Source organism: Somniosus microcephalus, chromosome 3 (assembly GCF_052327205.1).
Source record: "Somniosus microcephalus isolate GS21.2 chromosome 3, FLI_Smic_1.0, whole genome shotgun sequence".
Lineage (NCBI taxonomy): Eukaryota > Metazoa > Chordata > Chondrichthyes > Squaliformes > Somniosidae > Somniosus > Somniosus microcephalus.
In genome coordinates, this window is record NC_140989.1 from 170971155 (window position 1) to 170993843 (window position 22689).

Sequence of the window (22689 nt, forward strand, 5' to 3'; positions counted from 1 at the left end):
TATAACAGTGGTTTACCACATTGTTGACTAACCATAGCAATCAATCTCTTGCGTTTAATCTACAACAGACCCAGGCATGAGGTGAGGAAAACCCCAATGGTGGAGAGCTTTGGAAACCTTGGGTCCAAAGTCACCTGTTCCTCACAAGCCTGCTACACTCACCAGCTGTCATGTCTCAAATTACTCTTGTACTGTATGATTGATTTTTTTTTTCTTTTTGAAAGGCATGGGATATAACAATACGGACCTGTGCTTATACCAACCACACTGTGCTACCCGAGGCTCTGGAACGCTGGCCAGTTCAGATGTTCGAGCATCTTCTGCCAAGACACTTGGAGCTCATCTATGCAATCAACCAGAAACATTTGGACGTAAGAAATATTTTTTAAATGTCCACGTGCTCTCCTCCACGTTCCCTTGCTTCGCTCACTGAGCTCTTTATCTCGCTCAGTTTTCCATTCCCTCTGCAGTCTACAGGCTTATAAAATCCAGGCTTGGCTTCACCTGATTATGGACTCCCTGATTTATCTACTCTATTTATTTTTGGGTGAGTGTGTTACAGATTTCCACTACCCTTTGTGTGCAGAAGTGCTTCCTGACATCACCCCTGAACGGCCTGGCTCTAATTTTAAGGTTATGCCCCCCTTGTTCTGGACTCCCCCAGCAGAGGAAATAGTTTCTCTCTATCTACCCTTCCAACTACTTTAAATACCTCAATTAAATCACCCCTTAATATTCTGTATTCGAGAATACAAGCCTTAAACGTCCTTCCTTGTGTGTTTTGTCAGTTTTTAGCCTGTACTGATGCCATCACTTGAGGCTTCAAAGCTACCATGCCCGCCCGCTTGAGGGAGTTGATTTAACATGTGTAGTTAATGCTTACAGGCTGTAAACTAATGACTGTATCTGCACCAATAGCAATCCAGCACCCCAAAGGGCAACTTCAGTAGCTCATTCAAGCTAATGTACCGATGATGTCATCACGCACTGTTTAAACAAACATCCAGAAATCAACGGAGGTGACCAGAATGAACAAAAAGGTTAATGTTAGTGATGCGCCATCAATTACTCAAAAGACTGAGGTTAAGCGAGTAACAATCAGGCTTTTATTAACTAAAGAATGAAGGTCTTGTCTCGAGTGGTCGACCCGTCCAGAATACTAAGGGACTGGGAGGTAGTCACTTATATACCTGGAACAGTGGGAGGAGTCGGCATGTCCAAACCTGTACCTAGTGGAATACACATACAGACACAGACAGGTATAACAGTGGTTTACCACATTCACCCCTTGTTTAAAAATGAGTCCGGCGGGGTGAAGTGTATTTAAAAGTTCGTGTATTGGAGTCTCTCCGGAGGTCTTGTCTGCCGCTGTGATCGACGTGGCGACGGCAGGGGTGGTGGAGCTTCCGGCGTCGCGTCCCGTGTAGGCTGGGGCCCTGGAATGTAGTCCTCGTGGGTGACGGTCCAAGGCGAGCCGGCTGCTGGGGTTGGCTATCGGGTCGTGGCGGGGGGGGGCGGTGGTAATGGGTAGTGGGTTACAGCGGTCCCCGAGGGTGCGAGGTCTCGTATGGAGACTGTGTCGTAGTGGGTTACAGCGGTCCCCGAGGGTGCGAGGTCTCGTATGGAGACTGTGTCCTCCCGCCCGTCCGGGTACGCAATGTAAGCATACTGGGGGTTGGCGTGGAGGAGGTCGACCCTCTCGACCAGGGGGTCCGTTTTATTGGCCCTCACGTGTCTTCTCAGTAGTACCGGCCCTGGGGACGTCAGCCATGGCGGTAACGATGTCCCCGATGTGGACTTCCTTGGGAAGACAAACATTTTCTCGTGAGGGGTGGCAGTGCAGAGCAGTGACCGAATCGAGTGGAGCGCATCGGGGAGCACCTCCTGCCAGCGGGAGGTCGGAAGGCCCCTAGACTTTAAGGCTAGTAGGGCGGCCTTCCAAACTGTTGCATTCTCTCTTTCCACCTGTCCGTTCCCCCGGGGGTTGTAACTGGTGGTCCTGCTTGTGGCTATACCCCTAGCGAGCAGGTACTGGCGGAGTTCGTCGCTCATAAACGATGAGCCCCGGTCGCTATGGATATAGCTGGGGAAACCGAACAGGGTGAAGAGGCTGTTCAGAGATTTAATGACCGTGGCACTGGTCATGTCCGGGCAGGGGATAGCGAACGGGAACCGGGAGTACTCGTCAATGATGTTGAGGAAGTACACATTGCGGTCGGAGGAGGGGAGAGGCCCTTTGAAATCGACGCTCAGGCTTTCGAAAGGGCGAGTGGCTTTTATCAGGTGGGCTCTGTCTGGTCTATAAAAGTGCGGTTTGCACTCAGCGCAGACTTGGCAGTTCTTGGTCATGGTCCTGACCTCCTCGATGGAGTAAGGCAGGTTGCGGGCCTTGATGAAGTGGAAGAACCTGGTGACCCCCGGGTGGCAGAGGTCATTGTGGAGGGCCCTCAGCCTATCGATCTGCGCGCTGGCGCAGGTGCCACGCGATAGGGCATCTGGGGGTTCATTGAGCTTCCCAGGCCGGTACAAGATCTCGTAATTGTAGGTGGAAAGTTCGATTCTCCACCTCAAGATCTTGTCATTTTTGATTTTGCCCCTCTGCTTGTTGTTGAACATAAAAGCAACTGAACGCTGGTCAGTGAGCAGGGTAAATCGTTTTCCGGCCAGGTAGTGCCTCCAATGACGCACACCCTCCACGATAGCCTGGGCCTCCTTCTCGACCGCGGAGTGTCTGGTCTCCGGGCCCTGGAGGGTTCGTGAGAAGAATGCCACAGGTCTCCCCGCCTGATTAAGGGTGGCGGCCAGAGCGAAGTCGGACGCATCGCTTTCCACCTGGAAGGGGATGGATTCGTCCACTGCGTGCATGGTGGCTTTGGCAATGTCTTCCTTGATACGGTGGAAGGCTAAGCGGGCCTCTGCCGTCACGGGAAAAGAGGTGGACTTGATCAGCGGACGGGCTTTGTCTGCATAGTCGGGGACCCACTGAGTGTAGTAGGAAAAAAACCCTAGGCACCTCTTCAGAGCTTTTAGGCAGTGGGGCAGTGGGAGTTCCATAAGGGGACGCATCCGGTCCGGGTCGGGACCGATGACCCCGTGTTCCACAACACAGCCAAGGATGGCGAGGCGGTCTGTGCGGAATATGCACTTCTCCTTGTTATATGTCAGGTTTAGGAGTTGGGCGGTGCAGAGGAATTTCTCGAGGTTTGCGTCATGGTCCTGCAAGTCATGGCCGCAGATGGTCACATTATCTAGGTAAGGGAAAGTGGCCTGCAGCTCGTTTTGATCGACCATCCGGTCCATCTCCCTTTGGAAGACGGAGACCCCGTTGGTAACGCCGAAGGGAACCCTAAGGAAGTGATAGAGGCGGCCGTTTGCCTCAAAAGCAGTATACTGGCGGTCTTCAGGGCTGATGGGGAGCTGGTGGTACGCAGATTTCAGGTCAATGGTCGAAAAGACGCGGTACTGCGCGATCTGGTTGACCATGTCAGCTATGCGGGGGAGTGGGTAGGCGTCCAGCAGGGTGTAGCGGTTTATTGTTTGGCTGTAGTCGATGACCAGGCGTTGTTTCTCGCCGGTCTTAACGACCACAACCTGGGCTCGCCAGGGGCTGGAGCTGCCCTCAATAATCCCCTCCTTCAGGAGCCGTTCCACTTCGGTTTTGATGAAAACCCTGTCCCCGGCACTGTATCGCCTGCTCTTTGTGGCGATGGGCTTACAGTCGGGGGTGAGGTTAGCAAACAGTGGAGGGGGTGGGACTCTGAGCGTGGAGAGGTTGCATCTGGTGCGCGGCGGGCAATTTGGAGGCTGCTGGCTGCGGACTGTGAGTGGGGGGAGGGGGCCACCGTACGCCATCGTAACGCTTTTGAGGTTGCACTGGAAATCCAACCCCAGTAGAACGGCAGCGCAGAGGTCGGGCAGGACCAGGAGTTTAAAATTATTGAACACAGTCCCGTCTACTACTAGTGTCACCACGCAGTAGCCGCCAATGTCCGCTGACTGGGACTCGGAGGCCATAGAAATCCGCTGGTGCGCAGGCAGGACTGGGAGAGAGCAACGCCGCACCGTGTCGGGGTGGATGAAGCTCTCTGTGCTCCCGGAGTCAAAAAGGCAGTTTATTGCATGGCCGTTTACCTTAACGTCCATTTTGGACCGAGCTAGCTGGTGCGGTCTCGTTTGGTCCAGCGTCACAGAGGCCAGCGTAGGGGTCGGTGTGTCGCTGCGAGTATCAGATGGGGGGGGGGGGGTTGGCGGTCTGCTGCGTCCCGGCTGGTGTCCAAGATGGCGGCGTCCATGATTCCCATGTGGCTGGAGTCGTCCAAGATGGCTGCTGCTGCGGTGGTTTGCACATGGCTGGGGAGGCCCAAGATGGCGGCCCACACGCGGCGCTGTTGGGGGCCCAAGATGGCGGCTTGCACGGCCCACACGCGGCGCTGCTGGCGTTCGGGGTGGCTTTGGCCTTGCAGACGCTGGCGTAGTGTCCCTTTTTCCCGCAGCCCGAGCAGGTCGCATTCTTCGCCGGGCCGCGCGCTCTGGGGTGTTTGGCCTGGCCACAGAAGTAGCATTTCTGGCCTTGGGATACTGCTGTCTGGCTTTGGGACACTGCTGCGGTAGTTGGGCCATTGTTGGGCTGTGGCTGGGGTGGCACGGTGCTATGGGGCTGTCCTACCGTGTCCCAGGTTGTCGTTCCCCGCAGCGTCCACGGTGCAGAGGAGTAGGCATCCATGCCCCGGAAGGCTGCGTCCAGCGTTAGTGCGATGTCGGAGGCTTTGTCGAGGGTGAGGTCACTCTGCTCCAGCAGTCGCTGTCGGGTGTAGTTGGACCTGTGGCCCGCTACGAAGGCATCCCGGATCAGTTCCTCCGTGTACTTAGTGGGCGTTACCGCCTTACACCCACAGGCCCGGCCAAGCACGGACAGTGCTTGGAGGTATTCCTCAGTCGATTCCCCAGGTTGTTGCTTGCGACTCCCCAGAAGGTGCCTAGCGTATACTTCGTTCACAGGGCGCGTGTACTGGGTCTTGAGGAGCTGGAGGGCGGCTGTGTACGAGGTCGCGTCCTGGATGACTGAGTACACTCGGTGGTTCACCTTGGAGAACAGGACAGACAGTTTGTCCGCATCCGTTTCGACCGCAGTGGAGGCAGTCAGGAATGTCTCGAAGCACGTGAGCCAGTGAGCAAACTTGGTGGAAGCGTCCGCTTCCCGACTGTCCAAGTCCAGGCATGCTGGTGTGAGGATCTTCTCCATTATAAAAAATTTGGTTAATAAAATTGATGCGCCATCAATTACTCAAAAGACTGAGGTTGAGCGAGTAACAATCAGGCTTTTATTAACTAAAGAATGAAGGTCTTGTCTCAAGTGGTCGACCCGTCCAGAATACTAAGGGACTGGGAGGTAGTCACTTATATACCTGGAACAGTGGGAGGAGTCGGCATGTCCAAACCTGTACCTAGTGGAATACACATACAGACACAGACAGGTATAACAGTGGTTTACCACAGTTAGTACTAATTCTCTCTCTCTCCTTGGATTTTAAAATAAATCCTAGTGGTGAGACTCCCACTTGAAGTTAACCATGGTGTTTATAGTTCCAGTTTTCACTGCTGTCCTGATTGCTCAGGTGAGTGTGACCCTTAAGGTCTCTTTTTGAAACAGGACATCACTCACAAATAAGATGGGGAGGGGGGTAAATTTTCATCTCAATTGCAGTCCTGTTATTCTGCCAGAGTGGATCACCTGCCTGTTTTGGAACCCGCCTGCTTTTAATTCAGGTGCAGGTGTCAGCCATGGCTCAGTGGGTGGCACTCTCTTGGGAGTCAGAAGATCATGGGCTCAAGCCTCACTCCAGAGACTTGAGCACATAATCCAGGCTGACACTCCCGGTTCCAGTACTGGCTGCACTGTCGGGGGTGCTGTCTTTCGGATGAGACGTTAAACCGAGGCCCCGCCTGCTCTCAGGTGGAGGAAAAAAATCCCACGGCACGATTTCAAAGAAGAGTAGGAGAGTTCACCACGGTGTCCTGTCCAATATTTATCCCTCAACCAATATCTCTAAAACAGATGATCTGGTCATTATCACATTGCTGTTTGTGGGAGCTTGCTGTGTGCAAATTGGCTGCCGCGTTTCCAACATTACAACAGTGACTACACTTCAAAAGTACTTTGTTGGCTGTAAAGCACTCTGGGACATCCTCGGGTCGGGACAGCCGCTGTATAAAAGCAAGTCTTTCTTTCCATCAGTGTCAGTGGAATGACAGTCGGGTTTAGATTGCCGGTCATGCGATGTTGAAAATTTATCCCAGGATATGAGAGAGCAGTGCTGGATGTGGATTCTCTGCTCCCATGGCATCTGCACCGAGCTCGGACAGCAGACCCCTCCCTCCTGAAAATCGATAACGCAGAGGCTGTGTTCCCACCTCTGCTGTATTTTGAACCCCCCCCCCCCCGTTCAAAACGTGGCGGGTTTGAAGAATGGTTTATCCCTTATTCAGTAGGAAATGTAACTGTTTATAGCTTTTTCCGGTTGGCTAAAAGATAGTTCAAACCAGCAATGCTTGCGCCCATGTTATAGTTGTTAATAAGATCAACGTCAGTTCACATTGTCGTGTGTCCTAGTTGTCTTGCTAAAGTGACTCCTCTTCAGATTTGGGCCAATTGTTTTTTTTAGGTTTGTGGAGAGAAAGGGAGAAGATAATAACCAAAGATTTAATCTTGAACACGATGCTTGTCCGCTTACAGGACTCTGTCTGAGGTTGTGCTCCATCCCTAACTCGCTGCTCCCTCATTACCCGCCCATCCAGCTCCTCCGTTGGGAAGAACTACTAAAAGAGCCATGGTGTCTCGTTTACCCGTCCAGGCTAACGCAAGTGCCCACTTTTTGTTCTAGAACGTTGCCGCCCAGTATCCCGGTGATATGGACCGCCTGAGACGCATGTCACTGATTGAGGAGGGAGATCCCAAGAGGATCAACATGGCGCACCTGAGCGTGGTTGGATCACATGCTGTCAACGGGGTTGCACGAATTCACTCAGAAATAGTGAAAAAATCAGTGTAAGTGGTGCCCCGGCAACAGTGTAAGGAAAGGGTTAATGTTCACCTCATTAAATAACTAACTTTAGCTCTTAAGTGAGTTTCTGTTAGCAATGTGCAGCTAGTAAAAGGGATTCCAGTCAGACAGTGTTTTAGCTGATGAGATTCAGCAGAGGCCTGACCACAAACACTTTGTTCGCTTCGCTACTATAGAGATCTCAGCAGTGAGGAACGGGAGGAGACCATTCAGCCCCTCCAGCCTGTTCTGCCGTTCAATTAGATCATGGCTGATCTCGATCATGGCTAACTCCATCTACCTGCCTTGGTTCTGTAGCCGTTTAATACCCTTGACTGACAAAAATATCAATCTCCGTTTTGAAATTTTCAATTGACCGAGTCTCAACAGCTTTATGAGGGAAAGAGTTCCAGATTTCCAATACCCTTTGTGTGAAGAAGTGCTTCCTGACATCACACCCGAACAGTCCAGCTCTAATTTTAAGGTTTTTGTTGAGTCTGTGTTTCCAAATGTAGTTATGCTGAATAACTGGACACAGACTACAGAAATAATTAAACAGGTCTTTAGTAATTGAGGGTCAGGGCTGAACTGGAATACACTTTGCTCCACAGGGTTTATATACCGGTGTGGTCACCACCGGTACTACAATGTACAGGAGCCATCAAAAAGTAGTCCATCACCTTAAGGTATCCTCTTAAGGTGGTACAGGTTACATACACTACAGCTTTGTCCCCTTGTTCTGGACTCCCCCACCAGAGAAATAGTTTCTCTCTATCTACCCTGTCAAACCCTTTAATCATCTTAAACACCTCAATTAGATCACCCCTTAATCCTCTATATTCAAGGGATTACAAGCCCAGTCTATGCAACCTGTCCTCATAATTTACCCTTTTAGCCCCGGTATCATTCTGGTGAATCTGCACTGCACCCCCTCCAAGACCAAGGTGCGGTGCCCAGAACTGAAGGCAGTACTCCAGATGGAGTCTGACCAAGGCTCTATACAACTGAAGCATAATTTCCTACCCTTTGTATTCCAGTGCCCTTGAGATAAAGGCTAGCATTCCATTAGGCTTTTAAATTATTTTTTGTACCTGTCGACTCTAAACTAAATATTCAAAATGTCATCAAGTATGAAGACCAATTTCTATAGTCAGCAGGCAGTAAGAGTATATCTGACTAGGAACAGTGACCAGAAGAAACCTTTCCTTCTCCTGGCCCCCTTCTCCATCTCTCACTGTGTTGTCTAATTAAAGTTCAAACGAAGTCCACTCGGACTTATAATAAAATGCGTTAGTCATTTATTTTGACTCAAAGTAGGATATCCTTTTATAAATCTGGACTAAACATCCCTAAAATGTTTTTGAGCTAAAGGCTCCCTCAGAACATTTCTTTCGATGTCATACGTTCCGTTTATGAAAAGGGCAGCTGTTTTCTTCTTCTTTGAAGTATTCAGAAGATGTTGCAATTCCATTTTAAACGGCTATTGTAAGCTAAAGGGGGAAAAATTGGGTGGAGCGCCTTTTGGGGCACTAACTTCACCGAAAAAGTTAGCACCCCTCCACTGGAAATTTAGTAGTAGCGTCCCAAGCAGGAGGTGGTTCGCTACTGGAAGCACGCCACCTCCTCCTTGGGGCACTACTACTGAAGTTCGTGCAACAGCGCCATGCACGTTGGCACGTAGCACCGCGGTATTGCAGGCCTCCCTCCCCTGGTTAAAGGGGAGGGACCTAGTGCTGCGCGCACCGGGGCCCTGCTGGACCACCGGGGAGTGGGGTGCCGTGTAAACAGCCCAGCACTCCTTGAGCTGAGCGATCGCGGCCAGCACGCCGAAAAAAAAAAAAGGGAAAGGGGGCAGCTGCTGGCAGTCAAAAATAAAAAATAACTGCCCGACACCTGCCCTTTAAGTAATGCCGCCGCTGCTGCAAAAACGCCCCCTGACCCTGTTGGACATATCGTCCGGCAATAGGTCAGAGGGCGCAAGGGAAGTTTGCGGCCGGGGTGCTGCGCATGACGATGACGTCATTGCCGGAGGCTCCGCGCCGCGGGGCACTACTGGCTACCACTGCCGCTAACCTCCCGCTGGATTTCCTGGCGGCGTTAGCGACGCCTCACCCGGGCGTGAGGGGATTCGCACCCCCTGCTAACGAGGTGCAAATCAACCCAATTTTTCCTCCAAAGTCTTCTGTTAACTTTTGTTGTTTTAAACTTTCCACCATGACTGACTGACTGTTTTCAGTAGGGAGACACAGCACAAACATTGATGATGTTGCTTGTGTATGAAGGGTTACTTGATTCATGCAAAATTGTTGCAATCAGGCAATGATTTAAAGGCACATAATCACTTTTGGATTGTTTTATGCAACTACTAAAATCAACTTTCAGCACAATTTGACGTAAGAACATAAGAATTAGGAGAAGGAGTAGGCCATACGGCCCCTCGAGCCTGCTCCGCCATTCAGCAAGATCATGGCTGATCTTCGACCTCAACTCCACTGTCCCGCCCGATCTCCATATCCCCTGATTCCCCTGGAGTCCAAAACTGGCAGTAACCTTTAAGAATTTTTTTTTTTATTTGAGGCAAATATCACACTCGTCCTAAAAAGGTACTAAAAAAAAACCTGGGGTTTGCCACAGATTGTCAATCCATAACAAACCACTAACCTTCAGTGACAGTGTCGTAAATAAAATGTGATGATCTGGACATTTGGCCAGTCAAGCCGCTATCTACATGTTCGCACATCTGCAGGATCTGTGGAGCACTTGAATCAGCGGGGGAAATTTTAACCCCAAAAAAGGGTGGGTTGGGGTTGGGTGGGAAGTTGGAGTTAAAAAAAAAACTGAATGTCAACCCCAACCTGCCCACCTGCGATTTTAACCCAGGAGGCGGAGCTTTCATTTAAATATTATAATGAGGCCTGCAGCACTTGGCTGCAGAGAGGAGGGAGGGAAGGAGGATGAGCGGGGGGGGGCTGGTCAGAGGCTGGATGAGTCGGAGTGCCTCCTGGTGAGCCACCATTTCAAATTTAACTCTGGCTGGCAGGGTTTCCCAGGTCTCGGGAGAACCCGCCAGCTAAAGGGAGGCGAGGACTGCTGGATCCAGGTGGTAAGTGCCTTTCCAGTGCCCTTGCGTTGCCAACCCCCGTGATTGGACACATTCTCCTCCCCCCCCCCCCCCCCTTCTGATCTCCCCCGAGGCCTCCGATTCACCCCAACCCCCCGGGCCTCCGACCTTCCCGCTCAGGCCCCAAACGTCTTCCGACCTCCCGCCCCCGAGCACCCTCCTCATCCAGCCTTGATCCCCGCCTCCCCCCTCCTGCAGCCTGGTGTTGCAGACCTACCCACCCAGCAGCCAGCCGGCCTCTTCATCTCCCAGGTTTCCTGACCGCTTTTCAGCCCCCCCCCCCCACCCCTGCTCCCTACCCACCTCCAAATTAAAATTCTGGCCAGTGTCAGGTTAAAGGGATGGTTTTCTGAGGGGGATGCATCTTATAGGATGCTTAACCCTGTTGATAACCCGAGCAGCACTGGCTGATGTTGATGTGATTGTGCCAACTGCTACTGATTTTATGATTCAATAAAGATGGGTGAGGGACATGAGAAGAAGGGGCCGCCACTGACTCAACTGGACCAGCCACACGAATTCCATGGCTACTAGAGCAGGTCTGAGGCTGGGGATTCTGCAGCGAGTGGCTTAGGTTCTGATGCCCCAAAGCCTCTCCACCACCTTCAAGGCAGAAATCAGAAATGTGACGGAATACACTCCACTCACCTGCATGAGTGCAGCTGCAACAACACTTGGAGTTCAACACCATCCAGGACAAAGCAGTCCACTTGATTGAGCCCTCATCCACTGACCTAAACATCTACCACTGGCGTACCGTGGCTGCAGTGTGTACCATCTACAGGATGCACTTCAGCAACTTGCCAAGGCTTCCTCCCAAACCCGCGACCTCTACCACCTAGAAGGACAAGGGCTGCAGATGCATGGGAACACCACCACCTCCAGGTTCTGTTCCAAGTCACACACTGCCCCAACTTGGACATATATCGCTGTTCCTTCATCGTCGCTGGGCCAAAATCCTGGAACTCCCTACCGAACAGCACTGTGGGAGTACCTTCACCACACGAACTACAATGGTTCAAGAAGGAGGCCCACCACCATCTTCTCGGGAACAATTAGGGATGGGCGATAAATGCTGGCCTTGCCAGCGATGCCCACGTTCCGAGAATGGAAAAAAAAGCTCCAGAAACAAGTGGCTCGGTGAAAATCTTCCTGCAGTATGGGATGGGGGGGATGGGTGGGGAGAACAAAGAAAATAAGCCCTTTTGTACCAGGACAAAGCAAATAGTCCTTCTGACCACGTCATGTATGAATATATATAATAATTATATGAATGTGTGTGTGTGTGTATATATATATTTTAAGTCTCACTTAATAGTAAACTTTTAGTGCAGTTATAGGGTATTGCACTTCAGTCTGATTCATCAGGATATGTGAACTCAAAGTCAAAGGTAAATGGCATAAATTAAAGTTAAATTCACCTTTTTATTGTGTTTCCAAGGCAACATTCACACATTTACTTTATGAAGCCATTGCACTTGTTAAACACAAATATAAAAATTCTGAAACTTCATGGGATGCTTTTGAATTCTTATGGCTAGTGTGGCCCTTGTATAAATCCAGTTTTTACAAATCATTGTACTGTCAATGTTAAGTTGCAACCCTCTTTCTCAATGAATTATTCCGTGGGATGATGTCACTGATTGAATGGGTAGTAGAATCATAGAATAGAACCATAGAAATTGACCCCTCTGCTAAGGGAAATAGGTCCTTCCTATCCATTCTATCTAGGCCCTCATGATTTTATACACCTCAATTAAATCTCCCCTCAACCTCCTGTTCCAAAGAAAACAACCCCAGCCTATCCAATCTTTCCTCATAGCTAAAATTCTCCAGTCCTGGTAACATTCTCATAAATCTCCTCTGTACCCTCTCCAGAGCGATCACATCCTTCCTGTAGTGTGGTGACCAGAATTGTTCACAGTATTCTAGCTGTGGCCTAACTAGTGTTTTATACCATTCTAGCATAACCTCCCCGCTCTTATATTCTGTGCCTCGGCAGTATCCCGTATGCTTTCTTAACCACCTTATCAACCTGTCCTGCTACCTTCAGGGATTTGAGGACATGCACACCAAGGTCCCTCTGTTCCTCTAAACTTCTCAGTATTCTACCATTTATTGTGTATTCCCTTGCCTCGTTAGCCCTCCCCAAATACATTAGTTCACACTTCTCCGGATTGAATTCCATTTGTGACGTGACGAGCATGGATCAGATTCAACCTGTGATAGTCCATTTAAAAAACAATGGTGGGGGGGATGTTACATAAATGCGATATATATATTTGTTTGGGACTTGATTTCTTTCAATATTACAAATTTAATATTGTAAGTTTTAAAAGTTATCTGGTAATGTGAATTGGGTATTAACCTTTGCCATTATATATTGTCCTCTTTCCAAGTGCATGATTGTGGAGGAAGTAATCACCCAATTATGTTTAAAACACCATACTTCAAATAGAACACAGGTTTTCAAAGATATAATAATACTACTGTCCAATTATTGCCACCATTTTAGCCCTGAATTTAGCACAATTTTAGCCCTAGAGTACAACACTTCAAAAAAAAATCTTCATTGGGTGTGAACCAGTTTGAGGTCATGAAAAACGCTATATAATTGCAATAACCTGTGCGACTGAGTGCAAATTATTTCTAAGCATTTTGTTTTTATAATGTCTTCCTCCCCCCAACCTGTCACCACAAAGTCAAGGTAGCATCCAAACCTGAAAATAAAACCCCTTTATTTTAGTTTTTTTTTGTTTCCAGTTTTAAGGATTTCTACGAACTTGAGCCAGACAAGTTCCAGAATAAGACGAATGGAATCACTCCAAGACGCTGGCTATTGCTGTGTAACCCAGGCCTTGCAGATGTCATAGCTGAGGTGAGAGAGTTCTGTTGACTGGCAGAGATTGAAACTCAATCAGTGATGAATTGTTTTGAAAGAACCTTCAGTGACTGCAGTGTCCGATCCAAAGGTTGCAGTGAATTGGAGGGGGAGAGAGATATTCTAGGAACATACAAACATTGGGAACAGGAGATGGCCATTGAACTCCTTGGGCCTACTCTGCCATTCAATTAGGTCATGGCTGATCTGCACCTCAGCCTCATTTTACCTGCCTTTGCTCCATATCCCTTGATATCGTTAGCTAAAAACAATCTATCGATCTCAGTCTTGAAAGCTCCAGTTGTCCCCCAGCATCCATAACCTTTTGGAGGAGTGAGTTCCAGATTTCTACTACCCTTTATTTGAAAAGGTACTTTCTTATTTCACTCCTGAATGGCCTAGTTCAAAATTTAAGACTGTCCCTCCCCCCCTTGTTCTGGATTCCCCCATCAGTGGAAATAGTTTATCTCTATCTACCCTATCAAATCCTTTTAACATTTTAAACACCTTGATTAGATCACCCTCAACCTCCTATACTCTAGGGAATATAAGCCTAGTTTATGTAACCCGTACTCATAAATTAAGCCCCTGTAAGTGATTCTACCAACTTAGTTTTCTGTACAGGATATGTTTGTAATCAAGGCTTAGATTCTGTCTCCGAAACTGGGAGTACATTGGGACAATGGCCGTTCTCTGCTCACTTGCGTTCATTTATTGCACAGATCCCCTCTCAACGACTATAGATTTGCAGAGCTTGAAGATGTCTGAGTCATTTTGCAAAGACCCATTGATTGTTTGACTTGGCCATGTGATTTTAGGCAGCCGTGCATTCAGCCATCTAGGCCCTAAGCTCTAGAATTCCATCCCTATAAGTCTCTACCTCTCTCCTCCTTTAAAATGCTCCTTGAAACCTACTTCTTTGACCTAACGTTTAGTCACCTGTCCTAATATCGTCTTATGTGGCTCGGTGTCAAATTTTGTTTGATTACGCTCCTGTGAAGTGTCTTGGGACGTTTTACTATGTTAAAGGAGCTATATAAATGCAAGTTGTTGATGAGTCCTGCAAGTGTTTCCTTTTCAAGTATATATTTAACTCCCTGAAAGTTACTATTGAATCTGCTTCCACCACCTTTTCAGGCAGTGCATTCCAGATCGTCCAATTCTCCTCAACTCCCCTTTGGTTCTTTTGCCAATTATCTTTAATTATTTCTCTCCCAAGGGTTTCAAGTCACATGCTATGACACTGAAAGATCCACTAAATATTAGTGAGATATTAGTAGATTTCCTACTTTAAACTATAGAGGCTAAATTTTAATTAATAATACATTAAAAAAAAAGCAAACTATTGTTCTTCCCATCATATGTTTCTTCATGTGTTTCTTCCTCTTTTCCTATCTGCTCTCTCTCACACACGCTTTATTACCTTTGAGTTAAGCTTTTGTTCTAGGTGGTAGCCTCGGCTGAGTGGTAGCAATTTCTCTCAAGTCTGAAGGTCATGGGTTCAAGTCCCACTCCAGAGACTTGAGCCCATAACCAGGCTGACACTTCAGTGCAGTGCCTGAGGGAGTGCTGCACTGTTGGAGGTGCTGTCTTTCGGATGAGACGTTAAATCGAGGCCCCGTCTGCCCTCACACGTAAATGTAAAAGATCCCACGGGAGTATTTAGCGGAGCGCCTTGGGACGTTTTCCTACATTAAAGGTGCTATATAAATGCAAGTTGTTTGTTATTATAAAGTGAGGAGGTGTGCCCTTCGCCAAAGGCCCCTGCTTTGGCTCAGCCCACTTCATACACAGCCAGTGCAAATGCTTTCATTTTTTTCCCGGTAGAGGATTGGAGAGGCTTTCATCACAGACCTGCACCAGCTGAAGAAACTTCTGGACTATGTCGACAATGAAGCTTTCATTAGAGATGTGGCCAATGTTAAACAGGTACAGTAAACAATTCCGATAAGCGCTGTTTCTGTAGCCTACGTTGTAAGAACATAAGAAAAAGGAGCAGGAGTAGGCCAATCGGCCCCTCGAGCCTGCTCCGCCATTCAATAAGATCATGGCTGATCTGATCCTAACCGCCAATCCACTATCACTATTGTGCAAAACTAAGGACCGCACATGTTGTAAGACAACATTAACGCAGCCTTGGGTGTCAACCTTGGCTCAGTGGTAGCACACTCTCCTCCGAGTCAGAAGGTTTTGGGTTTAAGTCCCATTCCCAAGACCTGAGGCCCGTAATCCAGGTTGGCGCTCCAGTGCAGTGCCGATGGAGCATTGTACTGTTGGTGGTGCCATCTTTCGGAAGAGATGTTAAATGCTGCTGCGTTTCCTACATTAGCACAGGTGACTACACTTCAAAAGTACTTCTTTTCTAACATCAAGCATGCAATAAATGTAAAATTCAGCGGAAGACTAATGAATCTTCTCGGCACTCTTAATGTTGGGGTGACACTGTTTTGTTTCAGGAGAACAAACTGAAATTTGCTGCTTATTTGGAAAATGAGTACATGATCAAAATAAACCCTTCCTCCATCTTCGATGTCCATGTAAAGCGGATCCACGAGTATAAGAGGCAGCTATTGAACTGTTTACATATTATCACTCTCTACAACCGTAAGTCACAATTTGCATCACACCCGTCATGCGTTTCTTTGTCAGTGACTGACTGTTCATTGGATTGCTAAGTACAGACTAAAGGCTTCACATTCTGCTAGTTATCTACTGTTTACACATAAGCAGGTGGCATGGGGAGAACTGAGTAGAACAGTGAGTTCATACGCACTCCTTTTACACCTGGGAGGCAGGTTTGAGCTCTGTCCAGCTATAGGGGTCTTACGTGTTTGGTCGAGGCAGTGGGGATGTGCCTACTGAGTATGGGCCAAGAGTGTACTTAACCTAGTGAATATGGGCCAAGAGTGTACTGAACCCAGTGAGGATGGGCCAAGAGTGTAGTGAACCCAGTGAGGATGGGCCAAGAGTGTACTTAACCTAGTGAGTATGGGCCAAGAGTGTACTTAACCTAGTGAATATGGGCCAAGAGTGTACTGAACCCAGTGAGGATGGGCCAAGAGTGTAGTGAACCCAGTGAGGATGGGCCAAGAGTGTACTTAACCTAGTGAGTATGGGCCAAGAGTGTACTTAACCTAGTGAATATGGGCCAAGAGTGTACTGAACCCAGTGAGGATGGGCCAAAGTGTACTGAACCCAGTGAGGATGGGCCTAGAGTGTACTTAACCTAGTGAGGATGGGCCTAGAGTGTACTGAACCCAGTGAGGATGGGCCAAGAGTGTACTGAACCCAGTGAGGATGGGCCAAGAGTGTACTGAACCCAGTGAGCATGGGCCAAGAGTGTACTGAACCCAGTGAGGATGGGCCTAGAGTGTACTGAACCCAGTGAGGATGGGCCTAGAGTGTACTGAACCTAGTGAGGATGGGCCTAGAGTGTACTGAACCTAGTGAGGATGGGCCTAGAGTGTACTGAACCCAGTGAGGATGGGCCTAGAGTGTACTGAACCCAGTGAATATGGGCCTAGAGTGTACTGAACCCAGTGAATATGGGCCTAGAGTGTACTGAACCCAGTGAGGATGGGCCTAGAGTGTACTGAACCCAGTGAGTATGGGCCTAGAGTGTACTGAACCCAGTGAGGATGGGCCTAGAGTGTACTGAACCCAGTGAGGATGGGCCTAGAGTGTACTGAACCCAGTGAGTATGGGCCAAGAGTGTACTGAACCCAGTGAGGATGGGCCAAGAGTGTACTGATCCCAGTGAATATGGGCCTAGAGTGTACTGAACCTAGTGAATGTGGGCCTAGAGTGTACGTAACCTAGTGAGGATGGGCCTAGAGTGTACTGAACCCAGTGAGGATGGGCCAAGAGTGTACTGAACCTAGCGAGGATGGGCCTAGAGTGTACTTAACCTAGTGAGGATGGGCCTAGAGTGTACTGAACCCAGTGAGGATGGGCCAAGAGTGTACTGAACCCAGTGAGGATGGGCCAAGAGTGTACTGAACCCAGTGAGGATGGGCCAAGAGTGTGCTGAACCCAGTGAGGATGGGCCAAGAGTGTACTGAACCTAGTGAGGATGGGCCTAGAGTGTACTGAACCCAGCGAGGATGGGCCTAGAGTGTACTTAGTGAGGATGGGCCTAGAGTGTACTGAACCTAGTGAGGATGGGCCAAGAGTGTACTGAACCCAGTGAGGATGGGCCTAGAGTGACTGAACCCGGTGAGGATGGGCCTAGAGTGTACTGAACCCAGCGAGGATGGGCCTAGAGTGTACTGAACCCAGCGAGGATGGGCCAAGAGTCTACTGAACCTAGTGAGGATGGACCTAGAGTGTACTGAACCTAGTGAGTATGGGCCTAGAGTGTACTGAACCCAGTGAGGATGGGCCAAGAGTGTACTGAACCTAGTGAGTATGGGCCAAGAGTGTACTGAACCCAGCGAAGATGGGCCTAGAGTGTACTGAACCCAGTGAGGATGGGCCAAGAGTGTACTGAACCCAGCGAAGAGGGGCCTAGAGTGTACTGAACCCAGTGAGGATGGGCCTAGAGTGTACTGAACCCAGTGGGGATGGGCTAAAGAGTAAAACTGGTCCCAACCTAGCACTAATTGGCAATCTTACTCTGGCCACCAGAATAGCAGATGCAGGAAATGGCAAATGCCACAATGGATGCAGTACATTCCCCCGCTCTATCCCTGTAGCCCTGCAAGTTTATTTCCCTCAAGTGCCTATCCAGTCTCCCCTTGAAAACATTGAGTGTCTCCGCTTCCATCCGTCGGCAGCAAATTCCAGGGCATTATAACCTTTTTTTTATTCATTTGTGGGATGTGGGTGTCGCTGGCCAGGCAACATTTATTGCCCATCCCTAATTGCCCTTGAGAAGGTGGTGGTGAGCTGCCTTCTTGAACCGCTGCAGTCCGCGTGGTGAAGGTACTCCCACAGTGCTGTTGGGTAGGGAGTTCCAGGATTTTGACCCAGCGACAATGAAGGAATGGCGATATACTTCTAAGTCAGGATGGTGTGTGACTTGGAGGGGAACTTGGAGGTGGTGGTGTTCCCATGCACCTGCTGCCCTTGTCCTTTTAGGTGACCGAGAGCGCGGGTTTAGGAGGTGCTGCCGAAGAAGCCTTGGTGAGTTGCTGCAGTGCATCTTGTAGATGGCACACACTACAGCCACGGTACGCCAGTAGTGGAGGGAGTGAATGTTTAAGGTGGTGGATGGGGTGCCAATCAAGCGGGCTGCTTTGTCCTGGATGGTGTCGAGCTTCTTGAGTGTTGTTGGAGCTGCACTCATCCAGGCAAGTGGAGCGTATCCATCACACTCCTTACTTGTGCCTTGTAAATGGTGGAAAGGCTTTGGGGAATCAGGAGGTGAGACACTCGCTGCAGAATACCCAGCCTCTGACCTGCTCTTGTTGCCGCAGTATTTATGTGGCTGGTCCAGTTAAGTTTCTGGTCAATGGTGACCCTCAGGATGTTGATGGTGGGGAATTCGGCGATGGTAATGCCGTTGAATGTCAAGGGGAGGTAGTAAGACTCTTGCTTGTTGGAGATAGTAATTGCCTGGCACTTGTGTGTATGGGACAGGCTGGATGGACCAGTAGATCTTTTCCTGTCCGTCATTGTTCGTTTCATCTAATCGTAAAGTTCGGTGGAGGGCAAATTAAGCCTTTCGGGAATAGGATTAAAATTTGTGTCAACATCCAATGGACCTAAAGGGATACTGCAGGATAATGCCCTACAAAGGCCATATCTTGACTATCGATCTTAAAATGAACAGGCCTGTGATTAGTTGAATAAAATGTATCATGGGGTGGCTGGCCTCCTGACTGGGAGTGCTATCTTTATGGTGTTTTCATTGTATGCCAGTAGGTGATAGGAGGATTCACTGAGACATTGGAGTGGGGAGGGGAAGGGGTGCTGGGTCCTGAGGCCCAGTGACAGAATGTCTGGTTTCAAGGTCTACATGGTCGTCTGTAAACTGTTCTCTTCCTTCCATGATGGCCCTTATGCAGTTCAAGATAAACCAAAGAACAAAATGAATGTGTTAGTGGATTTAATACAAGCCCAATTGCTGGATTTTATCCCTACTTGGACTTGGATCACACTGAGGCCTCCGTTACAAAAAAAATTGATCCGTTCTGTCGGTAACAGGATATTCTTGGAGCACAAAAGCTTTATTAACCTGAGTAATTTTAGTAAGATTCATTTGGGGATAAGAGCTAATTGCAAATGATTCTCTACTGTACCTTTGCAAATCAACCGGCCAATTCGAACTTGGTCCTTCAACAGCCCTGACACAGGCAAAATACTGCAGACGCTGGAAATCTGAAATAAAAACAGAAAATGCTGGAAATACCCAGCAGGTCAGGCAGCATCTGTGGAGAGAGAGAGAAACAGAGTTAACGTTTCAGGTCGTTGGGTTAAACTGGCTGTTGCTGAGTTTGTAGAAGGGTTTGGTGGTTTCTAGAGTTCTTTCAAGTTGCTAAAGTCTGCAGGGAGTGATGTGGCAGGTGCTGAAGGGCTTTGTCCTGACTCAAGGAGGAGGAGGAGGAATAATAATAATAGCTGGCAGTGTGTGCAAGCTGAGAGATGTGGGTTTGAGGCTTGCAGCAGTGCTATGAGGGTGAGGTGAAGCTATGAATGTGAGGTGTGAGTCCTGATTGATAGAGATTGTTCGACCTCTACCAAGGCCTCCAGTGCAGCATCTGAGATCCTTGGAGCACGCTCTCTGCCCTGTTGTGCCATAATTCAGTGTTCTTCCTCGCACTCTCTTCCCCAGCCACTTCCAGTACCTGCTCCAGCCAGAATGCACCAGTCCTATTCAGTATTGACTATTTCCCCGCACCGCACCCCCCCCCCCCCCCCCCAATTTGGTATCGCCTGCAAATTTAGAAATTGTGTTTTTGATTCCAAAGTCTAAACTGTTAGTATAAATTGTGAACAATAGTGGTCCCAACACTGATCCTTGTGGGATCCCAAACAAAAGGGATGATGGTGCGAGGCAAAAGGGGGTGGTAATGGGACAAGTAATGAAACAAAAGCTGGGTCCAGAGGAGGTGTAAATGGTTATAGCAGAACTATCACCAGCACCTGCTGTCCGAGAAAATGAGAGCAGCGGTAATGATCTGAAATTGTTGAACTCCATGTTGAGGCCGGAAAGCTGTAAAGTACCTAATCGAAAGATGACATGCTGTTCCTCGAGCTTGTGTTGAGCTAAGAAGCCAAGGAAGTGCTGGACAGACGATGTCAAAAAGGAATTGGATAAGTACCTGTAGGAAAAAAATTTGCAGGACTACAGGGAAAGGGCGGGGGAGTTGGACTAGCTGAGGTGCTCTTGCAGAGAGCTGGCACGGGCTCAATGGGCCGAATGGCCTCCTTCTGTGCTGTAACCATTCTATGACTCATCACAGAAGGGGATACAGATGACCGAGGCGGTCAGGCTAGTTCAGAACCAATAGCAGTGGAGTGAATTTAAGCATCCTCTCCCTCCAACACCGGCGTACCATGGCAGCAGTGCGTACTGTCTACAAGATGCACTGCAGCAACTCGTCGAGGCTCCTTCTGCAGCACCTCCCAAACCTGTGACCTCTTGCACCTAGAAGGACAAGGGCAGCAGGCACATGGGAACACCACCACCTCCAAGTCACACACCATCCTGACTTGGGCATATATCGTCATTCCTTCAAACTGGGTCAAAATCCTCCACCGCACGGACTGCAGCGGTTCAAGAAGGCAGCTCACCACCACCTTCTCGAGGGCAACTAGTGGTGGGCAATAAATGTTGACATTGCCAGCGATGCCCACATCCCAGGAATGAATTTTTAAAAATTAATTCCGCCCCATCGTCGATGCTGAGCTGACGGATGGGAATTTTGTAGCAATGGTAGTCGTAGTAATAGTAGATGTTTACACAGTAATTGTAAACACCAAGATCAATGGTATCAGCAACGAGCGGTGTTTCATTTTGAAAAAATCTCCCGTCTCTTTCAGGTATCAAAAAGCAGCCAAACAAAACCTTTGTGCCAAGGACGATCCTGATTGGAGGGAAGGTAAGGAACAGCAACAAACCGTGAAGGAATCTCATTTCAGCAGCTGGACGCGTTCCGTTAGAGAAGCAAATGTTTCTGGTCGTAGAAGGTTGTGTTTGTAGCTGCCTGAACAATGCACTTTGTCCGAGCTTTCAGAAACAGGGTAACATGGAGATGATACCTCACTTTTAAAATTCTCATCCTCGTGTTCAAAACCCTCAATGTCCTCACCCTCCCCATCTCTGTAACCTTCTCCAGCCCCTCAGATCTCTGGCCTCTTGCACATCCCTCACACTCTGCGCCCCACCATTGGTGGCCGTGCCTTCAGCTTCCTGGGCCCTAATCTCTCTAATTCACTCCCTAAACCTCTATGCCTCTACCTCTCTCTCCTCCGGAGGAGAGCCTCCTTAAAACCTACCTCTTTGACCAAGTTTTTGGTCACCATTCCTAATATCTCCTTGTATGACTCGGTGTCACACTTTGTTTGATTATGCTCCTTGGGGCATTGTACTACATTAAAGGCACTGTAGAAATGCATGTTATTATTGTTATTGCTTCCAAGTAATCCATCGCGGGGTTCAAGTAAACACTTGCAGAAATCAACCCCTTTCCCCCCCAAGATGGGATTAATTCTCAGAGATCTGCAGTTATAGAGATGGAAAATGCACTTGAATTAACCAGTGATCACTGAGATCAAGCAGCCCATTTTGTTTACCAGACGCCATTTTTAAGATGAAAGTGCCATGTGATATAGGACAAGAGAAGACAGATTGAGGATCTCTGCCACTCTACAGCTGACTGCCAAGAGCAAAAAGCGGCATGTGGTCAATTGCTCCATTTGATTTGTTTCCCCCATCTATGTTCCTGTGTGGAAGTGTTTGACTTTCCACTCGGTTCACCTTGACTCAGAGTTGGCGGATTACAGCGAGACTGCATACGCCGACTCGGCCAAGACAAGACTCGACTCCCAGTCATCGCCATGGAGGGAGTTGGGAACAAGCCCACCCGTTACCAGCTCTTATGCCGCATACTGGAACTAAGTTCCACAGTTCTGTCCTCTAACTTTGGTATTTATTTAACATTTACTTAAGAAATGGTGGTGTTGCAGTGGCTCAGTCCTGAGCGAGACACGGCAACACGACCGCGTTGGGAGGCTCCAAGTGGAGACCGTCCCAAGGAGACGGGGATGTTTGGCAGGATACAGAAGGCATTGACGGTGGCTAGGAAGCTCGCCTCCTCTATTGATGCCAGTAGGGCAGACAAATGGGTGAAACTTCATTCAAAATGCACCCATTTAAAAATAACGTTTTATAAAAAGCTGGAAAATCTGACTTGAGAAATGTTTAACTTTTGGTATGTTCGTACTTATAATTGTGACACTTGTAACAAGTTCAAAATTACCTTGTTGGCCGTTATCTCAAGAGGGCTGGAATACAAAGGGGTGGAAATTATGTTACAGCTGTACAGAATTCTGGTTAGACTCTAGCTGGAGTAACTGCGTTCAGTTCTGGGCACCGCACCTCAGGAAGGATATATTGGCCTTGGAGTGGGTGCAGCGTGGATTCACCAGAATGATACCGGGGCTAAAAGGGTTAAATTAGGAGGACAGGTTGCATAAACAGG

At 48.6% G+C, this 22689-nt stretch overlaps 1 protein-coding gene across 1 annotated transcript in view; it reads left to right on the forward strand.

The window, feature by feature from the left end:
• The window catches only part of pygb (phosphorylase, glycogen; brain), a 124724-nt gene that overhangs the window by 76876 nt on the left and 25159 nt on the right, over positions 1-22689 (forward strand). Inside the window, exons 10-15 of the mRNA XM_085977923.1 lie at positions 225-371; positions 6882-7045; positions 12925-13039; positions 14870-14971; positions 15499-15646; positions 21029-21087. Coding sequence (XP_085834049.1) covers positions 225-371; positions 6882-7045; positions 12925-13039; positions 14870-14971; positions 15499-15646; positions 21029-21087 — 735 coding nt within the window. The remainder of the gene's footprint in view (positions 1-224; positions 372-6881; positions 7046-12924; positions 13040-14869; positions 14972-15498; positions 15647-21028; positions 21088-22689) is intronic.